The sequence below is a fragment of the Rhineura floridana genome, chromosome 7 (genome assembly GCF_030035675.1).
Source record: "Rhineura floridana isolate rRhiFlo1 chromosome 7, rRhiFlo1.hap2, whole genome shotgun sequence".
Lineage (NCBI taxonomy): Eukaryota > Metazoa > Chordata > Lepidosauria > Squamata > Rhineuridae > Rhineura > Rhineura floridana.
This window is the reverse complement of record NC_084486.1, coordinates 38,938,363-38,961,618: the sequence shown is the minus strand read 5'-3', so window position 1 is coordinate 38,961,618 and position 23,256 is coordinate 38,938,363. Positions and strand designations below refer to the sequence as shown.

The 23,256-nt window shown below is 40.0% G+C and overlaps 1 protein-coding gene across 1 annotated transcript in view; it reads left to right on the top strand.

The window, feature by feature from the left end:
• ASCC1 (activating signal cointegrator 1 complex subunit 1) overlaps positions 1 to 23,256 on the top strand; it is a 130,750-nt gene that overhangs the window by 76,258 nt on the left and 31,236 nt on the right. The window contains exons 8-9 of the mRNA XM_061635293.1: positions 2,614 to 2,738; positions 6,594 to 6,670. Of these exons, the coding sequence (XP_061491277.1) occupies positions 2,614 to 2,738; positions 6,594 to 6,670 (202 nt within the window). The remainder of the gene's footprint in view (positions 1 to 2,613; positions 2,739 to 6,593; positions 6,671 to 23,256) is intronic.

Sequence of the window (23,256 nt, the reverse complement as noted above, 5' to 3'; positions counted from 1 at the left end):
ATAAAGCTCGGATATAATCAGAATTGGTATCAAATGGATGCCTTTAAGATGATGCAGAACCTATATAGATTTTCTGGACTTTAGAAATCTACTTGTCAAGCAAGAAATGGAACTTGGCATGAGTGCATTAAAATTGATGGGAATGGGACATTTTATATCGGGCAACTACAAAATATTTTATGCAGGAAATAAAAACACAAGGTCTGAGAAAGTTATATCAATGAGATTTAATGGGAAACCTATTAACATAACCATCATCCGTCTACGCTCCAACGGCAAATGCAGAAGAAGAGGAATTAGAGAGATTTTACGTGGAAGTACAGGAAGAAATTGATCACACACCAAAACAAGATGTGCTGATAATCATGGAGGGCTGGAATGCAAAAGCAGGGAACAGAGAAGAAGTAGGAATTATGGGAAAATGGGGCTTAGGAGATAGAAATGAAGCAGGAGAAAGACTTATAGAATTCTGTGAAGCCAATAATTTGTTTCTCGCAAACACATTTTTTGAACAACCGAAAAGACAACTGTACACGTGGACATCACCAAATGGTCAATATAGGAATCAAATTGATTATATAATTGGAAACAGAAGATGGAGAAGTTCCATACTTTCTGCAAAAACAAGACCAGGAGCAGACTGTGATACAGATCATGAAGTGGTCATATCGAAAATCAGAGTAAAGCTAAAGAAGAAGAACAAAGCAATCATGATGCCAAAATACAGTCTAAATAATATCCCAGAAGAATTTAAAGATCAAATAAGGAACAGATTTGAGGCTTTAACCTTAGTTGACAGAGAACCAGAAGAACTATGGACTGAAGTCAGAGACATTGTCAGGGAAGAATGCAAAAAGACAATACCTCTAATTAAAAAGAGAGAAAGACCTCAATGGATGACTGGTGAAACTTAAAATGGTTAAAGGTCGAAGGAAAGGAAAAGAAAAAGGAGATAGAAACACAGTTAGAACGCTAAATGCAACAATACAGTGATTAGTACGTAGGGACAAAGAAAACTATTACAATAGTTATTGTATAGAAATAGAAGAGGACAACAAAAAGGGTAGAACAAGAGCCCTATTCCAAAAGATTAGAGAAATTAAAGGGAAATTTAAACCAAGGGTAGGGATATTGAATAAACAACAGGGGAACACACTGACTGACCAAGATGAAATAAAAGGCAGATGGAAGCAATACACTGAAGAACTCTATAAAAGAGATGCAAAGATGACAGATTCATTCACGGAGCAACCGTGTGATGAAGAACCAGAAATTTTAAAATGTGAGGTGAAAGCTGCTCTTAAAATAATTGGAAGAAACAAATCAACAGGAACAAATGGCATACCAATAGAGTTGCTACAAGCGACTGAGACTGAGTCTGTCCAAATTCTGACAACAATTTGGCAAGAAATATGGAAAACTAAACAATGGCCCACAGACTGGAAGTGTTCCATATACATCCCAATTCCAAAGAAGGGGGATCCCAGGGAATTATCAAACTATTGCCTTACTATCCCATGCAAGTAAAGTAATGCTCAAGATTCTACAACAAAGGCTGTTACCATATATGGAGCGAGAAATGCCAGACGTCCAAGCTGGATTTAGAAAGGGAAGAGGCACCAGAGATCATATCGCAAACATATGTTGGATAATGGAACAGAGCAAGGTATTTCAGAAGGAAATCACCCTGTGCTTTATAGATTACAGCAAAGCCTTTGATTGTGTACATCATGAAAAACTATGGAATGCTTTAAAAGAAATGGGGGTGCCACAGCATCCGATTGTCCTGATTCGCAACGTCTTCCATATTTCTTGACAGATTTTTGTCAAAATTTGGACAGATTCATCTCTCTAAATATATCTCACTAAATGTTTTGTGGGTTTGGGGCTATGCTCAGAAAAGAAACTTGTCCATATAAAGCTCCGTGCTAAGGCTGTATGCTACAGGTAATGCCAAAATGGATGTGTATGAATAGTATATATCCAAATACAGTGATCTGTGTGATGACCTGCCCATGTTCTGTGTTGTCCTGGTAACATCTGCATTGTAGGGCAGGTGAAGGTATGGTATTGCCAGGTTTAAGCAAGGTGTCAGTAGCATCAAGCTACATTGTACTAGCAATCCTGTAAAGTTGGAGGGGATTAATAACCAGTACAGACAAGACTGAAGCAGTGCTTGTCATTTAGAGGCCTCTTCTTTATCTCAGGCAAGCATCCTTTGCCAAGTTTCTGGTTTCCACATTGCAGTGGTGTACTCAGAACAGGATGAATTATTTTTTGCATGATATCAAACCATCTTCAGGTGGGATCAGTATATTGTTGGTCTTAAGAAAATAATTTCATCATCTCATCCAATGGGCCATCTCTAGGCTTGCTTGTATTCTAAGCCCAGTGATGAATGTGGCTGAAAAGTTTAGTCCAGACTCACCAATTCCAACTTTCACCACTGATTTTCTGCCACCTTGAAGAAATGACAGGCTGCAAGTGCAACATCTATTGTTTTAGTAACAACCATTTGACATATTTTTATTCTTCTCAGGGTTCTGAATATTCAAGTATGTATCACATGATATAAATGAAAAAATAATCCTTACTTCCTTTCCCTTTCCATAGGCTCCAGCTCATAGCAGATAGACTAACAGATCGGTTTGTGACCTCTGGGCTAATGATGAACGAGTGGGATAGGGTGAAACTCCATGCCACTGTCATGAACACAGTCTTCCGGAAAGATCTTAGTGGTGAGCATTTGTTAAGGTCTCCTTGAGAAAATGTAGCTGTATGATTCCTGTGTGTGCTATTGTTCATTTGTTACTGTTTTGTGACCTTTAGGCAGCAGATAATGGGTTCATGACCCTCAAAAGGAGTTGGGTTCCTTCATTAAGGTTACATCTGGAGCAAGGAGGAGATCCTTCACAGAAAAGTTAAAGATCCTGATTATGTCTGGCAGATACTTGATTCCCTCACTTATGTCTGTGAAAGTTAGGATCTTGTATTATTTTGTAAACAGAATTGTTATTGCCTTCACACATATTTCCTATCTCTAAAAATGGATCTGGTTAATGCAGGCTGGATGCAAGTTCCTGCTGAGTTCATAACATGTTCTCTACTACCAAGCTGCAGTTTTGTTTTGTTTTAATGAGAATGATTAAATTCGTAAATAGAATATTCACCTGTTTAGTTGAACCCTAAATATACCTTGTATTAATTCCAACACACTGCTAGGGCAAACAAGCATCAGTGGAGAAGGCTCAGTAACAATATGCATGAGGGAATTAGCTAAATAAACTTAATCATAACTAAACTCACGCTCAAAATACACACACACTAAGGAGCAAGCACACAAGTCAGGAGATAAAAGGAACATACTTTGATCTCTGGTGGACTTGTTCAAAGATCAACAAATTTTGGATATCAATTCAAGGTGAACTCAATAAGATCACGAAAGAAACAATACACTTAAAACCAGGATTATTCCTATTATCTTTATTTAAAAATGAAATCAAGTCATTGAAATCAAAACATCTGATATCCAGATTACTACTAACAGCAAGACTAACCATGTTACAACATTGGAAACATTTGGACGAACTGAATATACAGAACTGGTACAACAAAATATGGACAATGGCAATATTGGACAAAATCACTCTACATCTCTGATTTTTGAGAGGTGCTGCACAACCAGAAACATTCATGTCGATTTGGTGGAGATTCATAGATTATACCTCACAACAGGATCTACATAACCAACTTTCCCCATCAGCAAAAACAATCATGAATGACTAATTAAGTTTCTATGGTCTTACATCCCCCATATATGATTATATTACACTAAATTTCTTTGGAAAGAGAGCGGGATAGAATTTTTTTAAATAAATAAATAAATAAAAATAAATGTATAAATTTCAAAACACTCACCTTTATTTTAACACTTACCTATGTATTATTACATCCATGAATACTTGTTATAACAACATCCAAATTATTGGCTCTAGGGAGAGGGGTGGGATTTAGGGTTAATTTTATATTGTTGCATCATTTATGTTAACGTTTTGTACAATAACAAAAAGATAATAAAAAGAAATTTTAAAAAATGAGAGGAGATGGGGGGAGGTCAGCACAACTGAGGAAGGCACACTAGCCTGCCCTCTCTCTGGGCTCACTTTGCAGACTAGACCTCAGTCACGTTCAGCCAGGCAGGGAGGACCAGAAGATGGCTTCTGAAACACAGTCACACACACACAGTCAAAAATAGACAGAGGGAGCAGATGTGAAGGCTACAATGTGTAGGGAAAGGACTTCCAGAAGACAGGATAGAGAACGAGATATGCCTTTCCCAGCTCTGATGGGCAATCTAGAAATTGAACTGGAGCTCATTGAGACTCCTGGGTCATGCAGGGAAGCAGCAGATGCAGCAGGCAGGGGCCCTGAAATGGCTTCTTGGATCTCTGCTTTGGCTAGCAAAGGTCCAGAGCAAAGCAGAAAAAGTAGTGGAGCCCTGAAAAGAGCTCTTGAAGCAGCTTCAGCAAGCAGGGACCTGTTTCAGCAGGCAGGGGTCCAGAGACAGTGAAGGAAGAGCAGGGGAGAGTCAGATCTCTGGGTTCTGGCTGGCTAAGTGATTCAGCAAGCGATTTCAGGTACAGTGATATTCAGCAGGGTGGGTGACCAAGACCCAGAGGCCAGACCCCCTCTCGGGGCTCTAGGAGTCCAGTTTTTATACCTTTCTGAACAAAAGCCTCAAAGGGGGATGCAGAATTGATTGGATCAGGCAGGTGTCCTTCCTTTATTTCCATATGGTCAGGGTGATAGACTTTCTTTTGTGAAGACAGGTTGTGGCATTCACCTTTTAGCTAGCTTGATAAGATCTGAATAATAGGCTCCTCTCTTGAGGGCCAAACTTTTACAATTACTTTTGGGATTGCATTGATTGGATTGCCAAAGGTCCATATCCATATGCCAAAGGACTGGCAACATCCTCTTGGTTGAAATGACAGATTTAACTCTTTCAGCTACTTTTCCCATCAGGTCTCAAGCAGCATCTTTGTAAAATGAACCAAACTGAAGCCATTTTAAAGATCATACAGGCCGTGTTAGGGTGGAGTGTCTCTCAGGTTTATAGGCTCTTAGACAGCCTGTCAGCATTTGCATTGCATATTTTAAGGATGTAAGAACTGTAATGCTGAGTTCAATCAATCTTCTGTATACTGAGGTTTTTTTTTTTTTTTGGCCATTGGAAGAAACAGGACAGTTAAAAGACAGGGCTATGTGATGTTTGCATCAGAAAACACAGACTCTTTGTCAAAGAACCCACACAATTTCAGATCCTGGGCCTTGGGTGCAAATTTACGTCAAAAACGTTCTTAGTCCACAACATCTTTTACTAGCCTGCCTAGAAGCAATTCTCACAAGTAACAGATACGTTGCTGTTTACAAGTCTGAATTAAGGACTGTTGCTCATATTTATTTTTCACAAATAGACTGCTTCTAAAGTTCAGATTTTCAGAGAGCTGGTTTCCACAACATAGTAAGCCATATTATGGCTTAGTGAGACCATGCTAAGGTTTCTGCTTGACTGTAGCCTGTCGTTAGTCAAGAGAATGCTTAACCACAAGTCTGAGTTCAGACAACACACTAAGCCAATTGTTGGCTTAGCTCAGTGCAGCATGACAGTAAAAAGGACTGGGGAGGAGCAAAGCAGCTGTGAGCTCCTCTCTGGGAGCCTGCACAGTTGCCTGGTCTTGCTAAGCTATAGTTTCGCTTACCATCTCATTTGAACTAAATGTGTCAACGTTTTTAGCATGACAGAATTGATGCAAGAATATATTGGTCTTCTTCCTATGCATTGCCTTGGATTAGGATAAAATCCCCCCCCCCAAAAAAAGATGAAAGAAATTAGGGATATTTGCCAATACTAATCAGTGTAACTGGAACAATCAGCCTAAGAAAGGGGACTGAATCCCTGTCTCAGCAAGCTCTGCCCAGTCTCCTTCATTTTTATAAGACTTCCCCACACAATGGAACACATTGTTCCTTGCTATTATGAGGGCTAGAAACTTGATGTTGTTTTTAAAGGACATGAACATCTCAAAGTCACATTGGTGGTTCTACACTTATGAGGAGAATCTACAGATCTGCAGAGTAGAAATAACCCTAGCTAAGGAGTAATACATCTTCTTGAATTTGTTTCCAGCTACTGGCATTGAGAGATTAGAGACACCTTGTGAACAAGGATGCATTGCCCAAGTGCCTGATTTTTCGCAGTGATTTTAAATATGTGCTGTGCAGAGTGATCAGATATTTGATGCTGAACTTGGTAATTCAAGAGATGAGAGAATGCTTTACTGCTGAAACATGCTTTGACAGAGCACTGAATATTAGATTCTAGTTTTCCCCTGGATGATTCTATTACACTGAGCTGTCAACCTTGCATAATCCTTGCAACAATATTGATGACTCTAGGAATTTTGATAAGGTACTTTTAGAAATAATTTGCTGGTTTTATTTCTTGTATAAAAAGTGAATGCGAGTTGCATTCCATACATTTAGGGGTAGTGAGACAAGATGAACTATAATCTTATTTATTTATTTTGCAGATGAAAAGCAACATAGCAGAACTGCAGGCAAATATTTTAAGGAAAGGGAGTCATTTGATGGCCGAAAGATATTGAAGGTCAGTATGAAACAAGCAAGCCTGGTTTAGCTTCTGTTAAATGACAAAGTCAAGTTAAAAAGAAATGGTGAAGTTGGGTCTGTATATTGTCTATGATATTGATGATATCTTTTTTAGGGGGGGACTATTGTATGTACTAAAAAGAAATTAATTCAAACTAAAATACAATTGGCATCTCTAAAATGTGCAAAAAAGTGTAAACAACACTGACATATGGAGACACAATACCTGGACTCAGTGAGACGCTAATGTGGTCACAAGCGTACGCTTATACACAAACCCAAGTGTTTTTCCCTGCCATTTTCACTCTAATCCAGGGGTGGCTAACCTTTGGCGCTCCAGAGGTTGCTGGACCACAGTTCCCATCATCTCTGACTATTGACTAAGCTTGTTGGAGCTGATGAGAGTCCAACAGCATCTGGAAGGCCACAGATTACTCATTTCTGCTCTAATCCATCTCTGCCATATCCCTATTTTGCCCAATCAAATAAAAGTGGAGTTTTTTTAAAAAAAACAACACAGTTATATGTTGGTTGAACATAAAACAAACATACAAATAGAAAGTGGTGTTCACATTAGGGCATAATTACATTGCAGCCATTATGCAACACTGGAGAAAATAATGCATGTTAGTCTTACTGAAATCAGTAGAAACTTCCTTTGAAGGTCTTTAGCCTCAATGATTTCAAAGGGATTTCAAGGTGTCTAACAGGGCAATCCTATACTTTTCTACTCAAAAGTAACTCCCACTGATTCAGTGGGTTTACTCCCAGATAAGTATGTATTGGTTTGTGATATACACTTACTTGTGAGTAAGGGCCATTGAATTCATTGGAAGCAAGTTTTAAGTAGACATGTATAGGTTTGCAGCCAATGAATTCAGATAATCAGGATCACTGGATAAATGTTTAGATTATGAGGATTTGTCTTCATATTTAATGATTATATTAATTTTCCAATTTGTGTTGCAGTTGTACTTGTTTTTATGCTGGATAATGGGATGCACGTTTTCTTTAGATAAGAATTATTTATTATTAAATTTATATCCCGCCCTTCCTCCTAGAAGGAGCCCAAGGCAGCACACAACAGGTATAAAACACTAAAAAAAACTTTAAAAACAGCTTAAAAACAAAATAAAGAACATCTGTTGCTTCAGTTCGTTTTAATCTTTATCTTCAGTCTCCATTATAATAAAGCCAATTGTCATTCATATTAGTGCATTTTAGCCTTTTCTCTTCTCCCTTCAAAATACCTGAATGCAGAAGTTTCCAGTTAACCATAGTTTCCCATTTTGCTCAGATGGGGAAATGGTTACCAGCATCGGAATATGCTGTGATTTTCAAGCGTAAATCCTAACTTAGTCCAAAGTAGGAAACCATAGTTTCCCAGTTTGGACAAAATTGGAAACTATGATTAATTGGAAACTTCTGTATTGCAATCAGACATGCAATAAGAAAGGAAAGAGGGAGGAAGTTGCTGTATATGCATGCAAAAGGGTTGTTCAAATCTTATCATGTTAAGAATTATCCCAGCACAGTCAATTTGTTTTAAGTTTGTGTATGTTTATGTATGTGACAGAGAGTGTCATAAATGTATTTATATTACCTAAAACATCATTGCAACACAGCAGTAAAAGTTCTTAAGCATAGCAATTACAGTAGGGTTTCCACCAGCATTCATTAGGCCTACCTTAAGCTACTTCTTAGTCTTTCATTCCAGATTTGAAAAATAAACATAAATTTAAATAGGATGTACAAAGTAGTTTCTTTATTTACCTCTCACCACACCACCCCACCCCACCTTCATGCTTGGTAATAAATTAAAGATGCTTCCTCTGCTGGTCATATGTTGCATCATTTGCATCTCTGTGTCTTGACTTGGCACTCTGATGTCTGGAGTTTCTAATTGGAGAAGCACATTCAATTTTATAACCCATGCCTATTATTTGTACCACTGCTCTGTGAAATGTGAGACAGAGTACTTGGGTTTTTTAGAAGCCCTAGTTGATTTTTTTTTACTGTGCCAGCCAATAGAACCATTGGCTGTTTGATGCATGAAAGAATGCTGATAATTGCCTCCAAGCAAGCCTTCCTGTAAGAAACACTATCTTTCTCCAGCACACACACCCCACATTCTTTCTGCAGTCACTTGGTATTTCCCTCCTCCTTGCCAACTGCCCAGAGCAACACCCACTGGCATTAATTAATTATGGTTCATGACTGGCAAGAGAGCCCTGACAGGCCTGACCACTGATCTGTGGTGCATTCTTTTGAATTTTGCTGTGATATGCTCTCTCACCCCTTCCATTTTGTATTAGTTACATTCTTCTGTTGAGAATGTTGTTCTTATCTGCAAAGTAGTTTCATTAGGTTTGGAGAAAGAAGCCAGAATGTCAGATTGGTAACAAATACAGCTGCGATTACTGTCAGTAGCATACCAGCTGCATTCTGCCATCCAAATGCAATGTGCTCTACAAACTCACTCATTCTCTCTTCCTCCTTAAATTATAGCCTTTCATGTTTTGGCTTTCAGTCCAGATTGTGTATTGTTGACTAATTGTTTGCTTTGTGGAAGCTTATGTGACCAGTCCAGTGATTGGGGTTAATTCCCCTAGTCTGCTAACTTTCAGACTGGTTTGATAACTGAGAATGAGAATGAGCCAAATAAGAGCAAGCCTCTTGTATTGAGTATAGCCAAAAGAGGTCAAGCACAATAGTATAACCAATAAAGAAATTCCATGTGGAAGTAGTAATTAAAGTATGTTTGCAAACCCCAAATGGGAACAGCCAAAAGAAAATGCAAAGCTCAGACACAAGCAGATAAACTTTCTGTAGCAAGGTAGGCACAGACCTATTTTTAAATTCTTCTTGATTTTTATTCTGCCATGCTGCTAGCATGACTCAGTATTGGCAACTAATGATAATTTGGCTAATTAATGCACCTCCAGTGGTATTTTGTTCCAGGATATACCACCGCAAATAACCTTTCCAATAACTTTTTCTGTTGTAAATTTTAATATATGGGGGGGCAGTATGTATAATTTGATTTATATCCCACCCTTGATCCCAGTAGGAGCCCAGGGTGGCAAACAAAAGCACTAAAAACACTTCACAGCATCATAAAAACTCTTTAAAATATATTAAAACAAAGCATCTTTAAAAACATATTTGTAAAAGTTTAAAAACATCTTTTTAAAAAAGGTTTAAAAACATCTGTTTTTTTAAAAAAGGGTTAAAAAGCAATTCCCACACAGACGCAGACTGGAATAAGGTCTCAACTTAAAAGGCTTGTTGAAGGAGGAAGGTCCAGTAGGCACCAAAAAGATAACAGAGATGGCACCTGTCTAATATTTAAGGGTAGGGAATTCCAAAGGGTAGGTACCAATACACTAAAGGTCTGTTTCCTATGTTGTGCAGAACAGACCTCCTGATAAGATGGTATCTGCAGGAGGCCATCACCTGCAGAGTGCAGTGATCAACTGAGTATATAAGGGATAACAGTCTTTCAGGTATCCTGGTCCCAAGGTATATAGGGCTTTGTACACCAAAACTAGAACCTTGAACTTAGCCCAGTAGCTAATAGGTAGCCAGTGCAATTCTTTCAGCAGCGGGGTGACATGTTGGTGATACCCTGACCCCAAAGCTTGGAAAAGTTACTTTTTTTGAACTACAACTCCCATCAGCCCAATCCAGTGGCCATGCTGGCTGGGGCTGATGGGAGTTGCAGTTTTAAAAAGTAACTTTTCCAAGCTCTGCCTGCCCCAGTGAGCAGTCTCGCTTCTGCATTTTGCACCTGCTGCAGCTTCTGGACCAACCTCAAGGGCAGCCCCATATAGAGCGCATTACAGTAATCCAGCCTGGAGGCTACCAGTGCATGGACAACAGTGGTCAGGCTATTCCGGTCCAGAAACAGCAGTAGCTGTATTACCAGTCGAAGCTGGTAAAATATATAGAGAGACAGATGACAGACATTTTTGAAAGCAACAAAGAGAACTTCACCCAAGCTTGCTCTGGATCCCTATAAGGATTCCGTTAATCACCTAAAAATATATGCATGTAATTGTGATTAACCAAACAGAGGTTTTTATTATATTAACAAAACGTTTCAGCTTCCGCCTTCATCAGCTGCCAACATACAAATGCTGTTACCAAGGTGGCAGTTATAGAGCTTTGAGGATAGAATGCTCAGAGGGGCTTCATTTGCAGAAGCTAAGTAGTAATGGTACTGTCCTCCAGGTTCAGGCCATGTGGTGCCAATGTGTCCAGAGAGTAAATCCAAAAGTTCTCCCTTTTGGTCAATGCTGCTGGATCTGCTGGCATCTCTATCGCTGTAATGGAAAAGTCCAACAGGCTGTGACCCTCGATGTTAAAATGCTTTGCAACTGGTTGCTCCACTTTTTTTGTCAAAATTGCCGACTTGTGGTTCCTGAAGCGCATGCGTAGGTCAGTTGTGGTCTTTTCTACGTATTGGATATGACATCCCGGTCTTTTGCACTCGATGATGTAAACGATATTGCAGGACCTGCAGGTGATGTTCTGTTTGATGTAATATGTCCTGCCTGTCCTAGTGCTTGTGTTAGGTTCAAATTTAAACCCCCTCCCCTCCCAGGATGGGTGAGCTAGCGCACACCTCAGCCTTGAATAGGAGCGCAAGCTTAGTAATTTAATTAACCTGTTAGTGGTCCAGCCAGATACCAAACATAAAGCAACACACAAAATACTGCTTGATCAAGAGGGATCTCTGCTCTGCACAGACAGGAGTCCGTCAGGGCAAAGAGCACCGTTTATTAATTCCAGCATCTTTTATATAGTTTTTCATAAGCAAACAAGATACAATATTATTAAAAATCATAAGATGGGAATACAGCATTACAGAGATAAGTAAGCGCATTTGTTCATCATTGTTGCATTTCTTTTGATTCTAAAAAATGAGACTTTGATAAAGAATTCATACACTTGTCAGTCTAAGGAAAACTTGTTGTGAGATAAGAGCTAAGAAAAGGCGAGAAAAAGGAGCAGATTGACACCAAAAGAGATAAAAATGTTTCTAATGTGCTTGTGAACTTTACTCGCTCAGCAGTATGATGTAAATCTTATGGATACAATTGTAGTAAGATATTTTGAGAAAATGGCTTGTTTTGTGCTGAAGTAGCTACAATGTTACAGGATGTATATAGTGATGTTAAGACAGAAAGAAATAATAACATCTAGAAGAGACACATTTTATCTCGTTTTTACAGAGATGTTCTAGTCTGAGAGGCGCCTTTGAGTTTTTCTTCTCACGAGAGGAAACAAAACTTAAAGTTGTCTGTTCCTCCCACCCCCTCTAGGTTCCAGAGTTCATTGCAACACTGGTTCTGATAATAATGTAGGTTTCTTGACAACTCTTGACAACTCTTGGGGTCTAGGGAAAATTATTCCTAACACTTGTAAAAGTAGCTGTCTCCCTGAGGTACACACAGATGATACAGCGTTTGGAGTGACAAGGATGAGACCCTGGATTGGTGATAGGTGGCTTAAACACAGCTCTCACCAACAGTCTACGCAAATTAGGAGGTTGGCGAAATGCTATAACAGGAGGCCTGCTGATGGCTCTGGTAAGATGTTCAGAGTTTGCCAGCAATGGGTAGCTCTCCTTGATTGCTCGGTGATAGTTAGGAGATGCTGGATGGAAATCTACCACAAACGGAATCCGTTGCTCTCTGCTCTTTGACACCTCAGTATGATGGAGGAGGTTTTCTCTGGACAGAATGGAGGCTTGGTGTATGTTGCAATTCATAATATGTGGAGAATATCCTCTTCGAAGAAGGTGTTCTTTAAGTTCACTGATCCTTCTCTGGTATTTATCTGCGTAAATTAGGAGGCTGGCGAAATGCTACAACAGGAGGCTTGTTGGTGGCTGTACAAGATGTTCAGAGTTTGCTAGCAATGGGTAGCTCTCCCTGATTGCTCGGTGATAGTTAGGAGATGCTAACATCAGCAAATCTTCCAACAATTAACAATCAGCATGTCTTCCAACAATTATTTAATTTCTCTCAATAAGCAATATGTATATTAAAATCAGACCTTAGCTTCTGGGCATCCATACATTCCCCAACAACAGCCTTGTTAGACAAACTTAAGATCTATGACAGCACAAGAGTAAGCATGTTTTTCAGAATTAATTCCACTGAATTGCAGAGCAATCTTAACACCAGCTGGACAGCAGAGGAGCATGACGGAGAGATGGACCCACTACTGCATCTGCAGCCTGCCACTCAAATCAGCCAGGGCAGATGGTGGGGGTGGGGAGCAGGCAAACCACTGTTCCATGTTGTGCCAGCCTGGAGCTGGCACAGCAATTAGGTCTGGATCAAGCCTGAAGCCATCAAGTGGCAGCAGTGCTGGCTTGGGATTCAGTGGATCTGGGGCCAGCTCAGCCTCTTCTCCTCCCCATCCCTGGAATTCACATTTGTTGCCTTTCTGTGAGCTGCCATTAGTAGTACTTCCAGCCCTGTAGTCAGGATGGGGCAAATGACTGCACCACCCTCCGCAGACCTGTGCTTCACCCCCATTCCCAACAATTATTTTTGGAAAATTGTCTTTTTAATTGGTGACATAACAGACAGCGACAGCCTCTATTTAAAGGATGACAACTTCTTTTGAAAACAGCAGCAATTGAAGAATAGGACCCTCTGAAAAATTCATTGAATAAATCAGGGCAAGTGCACAACAAAGCCTTCATCTGGAAGAGCCCTCAAGGGTCTGCTCACTCAAGATTTTCCCTGAGGGTAGATTTTGCATGATCACAATCACCCTATAATTACTTAAGTGATCCTGAAAAAAAACCATCTATAGTAACATAACCCTTGAAGAGTTCAATATTAGAACTTTATATTAGGGACTAGAGTTAGACTCCACCCATTGGATTTCCCTTTGCTCTGCTTTTCAGTTTCCATTTCAGTTGTGTTCTCTACCCAGCCAGCATGTTTGTGTGCCTGCAGTAAGAAATAAGAGTTTATTTATTTTACAGTTATTCTTATGAGTATAGCAGGATTGGGTGCTTATTGCTAAAAAATGAAATAAAGAGATAAAGTGATCTGGAAAAAAACAACTACCCTAAGTTACCCTTTACTCTTTTAAAGCACTCCCTGCACTCACAATCATAGTGGTTATTTTTTCTTCTTTTTCTTGAATACTTCATGACAAAGGATGAAGAAAGCCCTAGAGGAATAGAAACACTGCTGTGCACATGACAGTTAGCTAGTTGGCTGGCTGGCCGTTTAGGCTGTAACTCCAGCCTAATTTCTGATTTTTCCCAATGTGTGCAGCTCAGCATGAGATCTTTTTAGGGTATCTGGGCAGAAAAATCAACACAGCAACCAGTAAAAAAAAACAAGTTGCTTTCCACAGTTAGTTTCCAATAACTTTGTTGTTATGTGCCTTCAAGTTGATTATGACTTATGGAGACCCTATGAATCAGTGACCTCCAATACTATATATAAGAAGTTTATTATGCTGTCAATATTTTACAGAGTTAAGGACTCGGTCTCATTGGCTTCAACAAGAAAGTTATGTATATTCCTTTCAGCATCGCTCTCCCTAAATTTTTTATTATGGTTGCTGTGATGTCCCTGTATTTTAATATCTGTAAATATGGTAAGTGCGGGTTTATTAAGCGATATATGGTAAGTGACTGAGTGAGAGGGGGGAGTACATGGGCTAGAATGCTGTAGAATGCTGTAAGATGATTGGCTGAGTGTTTGAATGGCTGAAGGTATAAATGAGAGGGTAACAGTTGAGTCTGGGGAAAGAGTTGTTGAGGAGGTCGGTTGGTTGATGAGAGGGATTTTGGAAGAGTTGGTTGGCAGAGTTCTGAGGGAGGCTTGGATTGTGTTTGGCTGATATTTAGGCAATATATATATGACCAGAAACATAAAGAGTGACATTGTATGAAACCATACGCTTGTTAAACATACCTTACATAATATTGTTATTTCCTGGTGTTTATAAATAAATATTTTATTGGTTTACCAAAAGCCTGATCCTTGGCTGGGGCTTTCACAGACCAGAAGAGTGGGCAGGGTAATTACTAAGGTTGGGAAACTGTATCAAATGGTGGCAGCGGGGAAGAGATAGTGTATCATCAAGTATCCAGGGCAACCCAGGGCTGTAGGCTTTATTGGCACAAAGATACAGGGGGTTTGTGGCCTGCAAGTGCACCCAGACACAAAGTAACAATAAGCCAGAAGGGAGACTAAGGCAAAGTCTCTAGCAGTATTGTTTACAGGGAGTGACTGGTGGTGCTGCCTAGCAGTGAGATCTGTGCTAGGGTGAGCTAAAGAAAAAATAAAAAAGTACATTTCTCCCTGGTGGTAGCCACGGGTGGGAGCCTGACAGGTGGTGCCAGGGCAGAAACATTACAGTTGCATTGTAATGTGCTCTTACTCTCTTTTTAAACCTGTTTTTGTATTGGTGTTGTCGTGATGCAAAATTAAAACTGAATTTTTGAGAAAACAAGCTCCACACTAGTTTTTCACTTCTTAAAAAATGTAAATGTACTGCCTTCAAGTCGATTCTGACTTATGGCAACCCTGTAAATAGGGTTTTCATGAAGCTGAGAGGCAGTGACTGGCCCAAGGTCACCCACTGAGCTTCATGGCTATGTGGGGATTCGAACCCTGGTCTCCCAGGTCGTAGTCCAACACAACTACTATACACTGGCTCTCTTAGTTATACCATAAACTATTTTGTTTGTTTTACACCCTTTGGTATCCCCTTGTTCACTCTATCCTTAATATCTTTCTTTCTTATGAAACAAAATATGCCAGTCATTTAATTCCTGATGTTCGTACTAAATGTTCTGCTAACTTGACCTTTACATAGATCACTATATAAGTTAACACACTCTCTGCATGGAGGAGAAGTGAGGGGGAAGGTCATGGCCTTTCCCTTCCCCTGATCTGGCCCTCACATCCTTTCCACCAGTGAGGGGGTATTGACTGGCACTATGCACCTTCCCCCTAAATGCCCTACTTAGAAATGTGGCTGCACCACCTAACAAGGAAGGCTGGCTACAGGGCTGGGTACTTCCACCCTGTCTGCACTTTTGGTGGGCAGAACAGGGACCCCTGCACTTGAGTGATGCTGGTGGAGGTATTTTGGGCTGGGTGGAGGTCAGCCCCATCCAACCTCCTTGAATGCAGCAGATTTGGGGATTGGATTGAAGCCTTAAGTGTGTTCCAAGTACGTTTAGGATTACAGCCACAATTTGACTGATTAACCCAGTGGTTCTCAAACTTTTTTAGTTCGCGGTGCACTGTAAAACATATAAAACTTTTCTGGCGCACTTCATGTATAACATTAAAATATATTAATATATTTTAAACTATGAATAAAAATAACTTAATAATAATATACTTTCATAATATTCACGGCACACCTAGCCACCTCTTGCAGCGCACCAGTGTGCCCCGGAGCACCATTTGAGAATCACTGGATTAACCATTTGGCTCTTATTAATGTCAGTAAATTTGTTGTATTACCGAAGGATTAATCTAGATGCCTTTTTGTGTATAGTGAGGGTAGTCAGGGAACATCTAAATTAATAAATAAAAGCTCCCATTTATTGCAAGGAGAGGGCATTTTTATTTCTTATTTTGTTTTCATTACTCTATAAGCGGAACATACTAGAGCCATATGACATCAAACAAATGCCCAATTCAGTCTTAACCCCACCAATTAAAAATTGTTCTAACAGATTAGTCTATAGTTGATTTCCAATTAAATTGATAAAAGATTGCTGCGTTAGGAAACATAAACTTGGTATTTGAGGATATGGCATGACTTTTGTTTTTCTTAGGACATTTATAATTCAAAATGGAGGACAAAACTGTAGAAACGTGCTATGATTGTATCAGAAAACTTGGTGGCACTCAGCCTATTTTGTATCTTGATCCTAAACTCTTGTTTCCCATATCTGCCTCCAATCCATTTGCAGTGTTCCTGCAAACCTGATCAAAGAAACTACCATCATGTGATATTCAGGTGCAACAGTTAGTGCACCTTAACACTCAGCTTTAGTTTGCATTGCAATGTGCTGGATCCAGACTTGCTTTTCTGTTAACTGAAAGTCTCTTTCTGTCTGCAAAAAGGACCAAGATCCAGTTGAGAAAGGGAGGATAGAGGCAGTTTTTGCTGCTTCCCACTGCAGCCTCCAGTGCTACCTCCCATGCTTTTCCAAAGGGTTCCCTGACCCTCTGGAGTATCTTTTGTGGGAATTCAAGGGGGAGAGATAAGCAAAAAAAAAAAAAATCACCTTCCCTGCTCTTCCCCCAGCAAAACATCCCATGGGCAGGCTGGATCTAGCTCCATAAGTCTCACGGCCAATTGGACTACCAGACAACCCCAGCAATTGTTTAGATCAGGACTGGATACTTTCAGCAGTATCAGAGGCTTTCTCCTCTTGATATTAATGATAGCCTGGTAAGTCTGGTGGCCTGATGTTAATTCTTTGCAAAATCAGGTTTTGCTTATAAAAACCAAAATCTGCTGAAAGTATCAAGAAGCCATATGTCTGGGGAAGAATTTTACATTAGCCTACTTTGTAGCCCAGGAAGGCCATTTAAATATTAAACTACTGATGCTGGAGAAACAGAATGATTGGGATACGTGAAGGGATGAGAAGATGGTCACATTCTTCAGTTACATCAAGATCTTATTATTGTTATTATATGCCTTCAAGTTTATTACGACCTTTGGCGATCCTATGAATCGGCTACCTCCGATAGCATCTGTTATAAGCCACCTTCAATCAATCAATCAATCAATCATTTATTATGGTTGCAGACCAGCATTCAAGTAATACAGGATAAAAGTACAAAGAGATAAAAAGATTCGAGAATTCAACTAGACATCCTTCCACCGCAAACCAAACAGCAATACCCAGGGAAGTTCAATTTAAAACCAGTACTAGATCTTTAGTAAGTTACTCATTTGTGAGCTTCCTTCTGCAGCGTATGGCAGCAGCACAAAAGCTAGCTATATAAGCCACCCTGTTCAGATCTTGTAAGTTCAGGTCTGTGGTTTCCTTTATGGAATCAATCTATCTCTTGTTTGGCCTTCCTCTTTTTCTACTCCCTTCTGTTTTCCCCAACATTATTGTCTTTTCTAGTGAATCAGGTCTTCTCATTATGTGTCCATAAGCCTGCATGAGAACAGTAGTTTAAGGGTTAGGACTGATTGCGCTGGGCATTTGTCAGCGCATGTCCCCACCTTCAATGGGGTCAAACAGGGCTGCATTCTTGCACCCACACTTTTCAACGTGTACATCAATTCGATAGTCAACTACCTAGCGCCAGTAAACTCTCATCCTCCCAAATTGGCTAATAGATCCCTGTCTATATTATTATATGCGGACGATGCTGTTCTTTTGTCCCAAACTAGTGTGGGCCTTCGACGCCTCTTGAGGGCACTCGCTTCCTACTGCAGTGAGGAAAGGCTGTCAATAAATTATGATAAATGTAAGGTTTTGATCTTTACCAAGAAGAAGACCAATCACACTGGCAAATAAATGACCATCTGATTCAGCAGGTTTCGGTGTACAGGTACCTAGGAATTACTTTCCATTCCTCTGGTTCCTGGAAACCACATATCACCAACTCCATTGTGAGCGCTCAGAGGAATGTAAAGGCATTGCTGTCCTTTTACAGTAAAGGGGGACAACATATTCCTTCTGCGTTACAGGTTTTCAATGCCAAAGTAATAGTACAAATGCTATATGGTGCGCAATTCTGTGCTTTCAAGGATTTTGCGCCTTTGGAAGCTACTCAAACTAAATTCCTTAGAACTATACTTGGCCTTCCTCCATGTGTACCTAACGTAGTCGTTCGCCTCGAGGCTGGTCTTCTCTCTTGGAGTCCCGTGTCTGGATCTATAGATTCAATTATTGGCACAAGATGATCTTTACCCCTTTAGGGTTGGCCCCTCTGACGTTAGAAGATTCCTTTCAGTCCAAGTGGAAGCGGTTACTATACAATAAAACTTATGCCCTTGGCTTCTCACCTGAGGTGCTTATCGAACTCGGGTTTTTCAAGGCTAAAATGGTTATTCTCCAACGGATTAACGGATTGAACTCCAAACAAATTTAAGTTTGGTTGCAGCATATCCCAACCCGGGTCTGAATCGTAGAGTCCTCTCTCCTGCATGCTATTTGGCAAACTTAACTGTTGCTAAATACAGGAAAGTGTTCACTTTGGCTAGGCATAACGTCCTGCCCTCTGCCTTGCTTGAGGGCAGATACAATGGAGTTCCCTACTGTGAACGGGTTTGCCCATGTGAGAATGGGGTGGTGGAGACAATAGCGCATGTTCTTCTGTATTGTTCATTTTACCGAGATCTTCGCCACGGTTTTATTACTCCTATTTTACAAGCTCTTCCAGAGGACTCTGAAGCTGGTTACCTCTACTCCTTGCTAGCGGACTGTAATCCATTGGTTACCATTAAGGTAGCCAGATTCTGTGCAGCTGCTATTATCTGCAGGAAAAAGATGTTAGATACGGAGTAAATATTTTAACTCCCAATTATTTCTTTTTATCTTCATGTTTTTATCTTGAGGTTTTCCCTGTAAGATGTAATCTGTGTACTGTATTTATAGAATCTTGGCTGGTCTGTGACCGAAATAAATTTCTTTCATTCATTCATTCATTCATTCATTCATTCATTCATTCATTCATCCATTCATTCATTCATTATGTGTCCAAAGTATGATAACCTCACTTTCGTCGTTTTAGCTTCTAGTGATAGGTCTGGTTTAATTTGTACTAACACCTAATTATTTGTCCTTTTCGCATTCCATGGTATGCGCAAAGCTCTCCTCCAACACCACATTTCAAATGAGTTGATTTTTCTCTTATCCACTTTTTTCACTGTCCAATTTCACATCCATACATAGAGATCAGGAATACCATGGTCTGAATGATCCTGTCTTTAGTGCTCAGTGATACATCTTTGCATCTGAGGACCTTTTCTAGTGTCCATTTTGGTTAATGACTGTGCCAAGGTATTGATAATCCTTGACAAGTTCAATGTCCTCATTGTCAACTTTAAAGTTACACAAATCTTCTGTTGTCATTACTTTAGTCTTCTTGACATTCAGCTATAGTCCTGCTTTTGTGCTTTCCTCTTTAACTTTCATCAGCATTCGTTTCAAATCATTACTGGTTTCTAGTAGTATGGTATCATCTGCATATGTTAAATTATTGATATTTCTCCCTCCAGTTTTTGCACCTCCTTCATCTTGGTCCAGTCCCACTTTCCGTCTGATACGTTCTGCATATAGATTGATTAAATAGGGTGATAAAATACACCCCTATCTCACACCGTTTCCAATGGGGAACCAATCGGTTTCTCCATATTCTGTCCTTACATTAGCCTCCTTTCCAGAGTACAGGTTGCGCATCAGGGCAATTAGATTGCTGTAATATACTCCGTGTGGGGCTGTTGACAGGAAACAATGAGCATGTGACTCTGTTTACTGTCTTCATTGGCTTCTGGTTTGTTTTGGGGCTCAAGTGCTAGCTGTTACTTTTAAAGACCTAAACATCTTAGGATCAGGATATCTAATGGGCCGGCTAATTTATGAGCCTGCTTGTTCTCTGAGGTCATCTGGAGAAGCAGCTGATATATGAGACTGGGCTGGTGGGAATGTACAATAGAGCCTTCTCTGTTGTCGTATCTAGGCTTTGGAATACTCTGCCTGAGAGATTTGTTGTTTTGAGCAAAACTGAAAACATTCCTGTTCCTGCAGGCCTGTGATCTATTGGCATTTGAGTTTTGGCCTGCTCCCTTGCCTGTGTTTGATTTGTATGATCTGCTGTCCTCCATTTTTAGGGTTTTTTAAAAAATGTGATGTGTATTTTCTTTTTCATGTTTTTTAGTAATTACATGGTAGAAGGAGCAAAGCTGAGGCTCAGCCAGTGCCACATATTTATAAATGGATGAAAAAATAGAATAAAGGAACTTTCTATCTGCTTTTAACCCTGCCCACCAAGTGCCAAATCAAATAGAAAGATTTTCATTACTCCCAATAGTGCTTGGTCTTTGAAAAACGTGGGAGTGGGGAAGATGTAAATTTCATGTTTGGACAGTTGGTGATGGTTCTTTCCAATGTGCCATTGTCACTAGAACAACACAGGAATGTGATCCTGAAGATGGCACTCCTACAAATGAATGCACATGTGAGAGGAAAGCACTAAGGATTCTGAGCCACTATTGACTATGTTCCTGAAAGAAGGTGTCATCTCTTACTCCGTATATGATGTCCGGTATAATGGGATCCCAGTGACAATAACTCTTCTTTAGTTTCAAGCAGGAGAAGTCAACATGTTGGCATCTGTCTAGTCATCATGAGGACAGAGTTCCATAATGCTGATACAGTTGCCAGTAGCCACATGTTGTACACATGACATAGCTAGCAAGGCCCCATCATGCACTCCCTTAATTCTTTGTGCTGCACTGGCCCACTCAGATTCCATTTCCATTTCATGGCTTAAACCTTTACACTTGCTGCACTTCCTATCCACTAAAATGTCCAGGCCTTGAGGTACTACTCCTGTAATAAACCAGATAATATGATTTGAAAGACATTTGTTGCATGTGGGCATCTGTGTGTTGGGGGAAAAGCAAAGATTTACCAGGTGATGTGATCCATGATTGTCTACTATTTGTAATGTTTGTGTTGGTAAATAGAAATCACCTAGATGCAGGGCACAGATTTTAGTAAGACATTTATCTTTGTAATTTTGTATATTTAAAGTGAAATAGAGGGGAAACTGCCTGGATTTAAAAAAAAAACACCACCCAATAGCCTAGAGTAACAGCTGCCTACATAATGCTGAGCAGAGTTAATTACTAATAGTAGCACATCCTGATAGAGAAGGGTTTTATGGCATTCCACAACAGCCATTATTGGGAAACTGACAGAGCTTAGCTTTCTTAATAATGACCGTCACCAGCTATAGCCCAATCTTCAGTGGTGCTGAATACTGAAAGTTAGCTTGATTGTTTTAATTAATTACAATACAAGAAATAAGTGCTAAGGAAGGATTATACCTTGTTAAGTTTGTACAGATAATATTGGGGGCCCTAGATGCAGTTTGCCTGAATTAGATAAATCCATTACTATATACTTATAAAAACTAGTTCCTGGATTCTTTCTCTTTGTCACATGCTGATGTGACAGCTACAGAGCCCAGGGTGGGGGCATGCATATGAGTATGGGCTTAGTTGTCAAAGATTTCCATAAAGTCCTATGGAGCAAACAAACTAGACTGCAAAAGAACTAGACTGCAAGGGACTGGGTCCAGACGTGAGGGTCACCAGTGTTTTCAGTTCCAGTTTTGTTTCCAGTTCCAGCACATATGCTGTGAAACAGAAGCTTCCTATGATAAATCAGTGGGCTTCAACTGAAATACCTTGTCTTGGTGGAGAGGAAGGAACCTGTCCTTTGTTGCAGCTACTTGGGTCACTTGGCACTGGAGTGGGTTCAGCTCTCACTCCAGCAGGGTTCCCAGGTACACTTATTTGGTTTAAAATGAATGACTGCTATTTGGTCTTATGGGCAAAAGAGATGCACTTGGGCACACTGTTCTGGTGGGGGCAAAGCCTGCTTGTCTCTTCTGAAGTGGAGGGCCAGTCTCCACTGACAAGGACCCAACACTTGTATAGCATGCTGAATGTACACCACTTGGAGATTTGTTTTTTTTTGATCAAGCAGTTTATAAATTTTCCAAATAAATAAATGTATTATACAGCCACGAGAGTGGCTGTATACTATAGTCAGCAAGGATTTTTTGCATTCTGCACGGTTAAACTGAAAACACCCCCATGCCATTTTGATGCTTCCCATAAGCTCATTTCAAAATAAAACCTTGCAAAACTTATAGTCCTGAACTCAGAAACCCTTGCTTAACAACCCTCTAAATTTTCATGGCGATACACAAAACAGTCAGAGAGAATTGAGAGTTAAAAGTGTAAAAAGAGAGAGAGAGAACAGACCCCTTTTGGACTTTTTTCTGTCAGTTCTCATAATTTGTTGAAATTCATTAAAAATCAGCCATGTTCACAGAGTACCTGTAATCCTATTATTGGCCTTGTCCCATACTTTGATCTTCATCTTCTGTAGTTTAAAAGTAAAAACAAAAAATGCCTGGCTGATTTTTAATTAATTTAAGAAATTTAGCATTGAACTCAATGATAAGGCCGGGCATGCTCAATAAGAGCCAACTGTCAGTGTTCTAAAAGCCAGACTCACAGCTGCTGGGCTTGCAGGGGGCCACACCCACACCAGATCTTTATTTCACTTTAGACAGTAATAGCTTCCCCCAAAGAATCCTGGGAAGTGTAGTTTGTGAAAGGTGCTGAGAGGAGACTCTCATTCCCCTGACAGAGCTCCAGTGGCCAGACTGGTTTAACAGTTAGCCACTCTGATTGAAGGTCTGTGAGGGGAACAGGGCATCTCTAGCAACTCTCAGCACCCTTCACTAACTATACTTCTCAGGATTCTTTGAGAGAAGCCATGACTGTCTAAAGTGAAATAAAGGTCTGGTG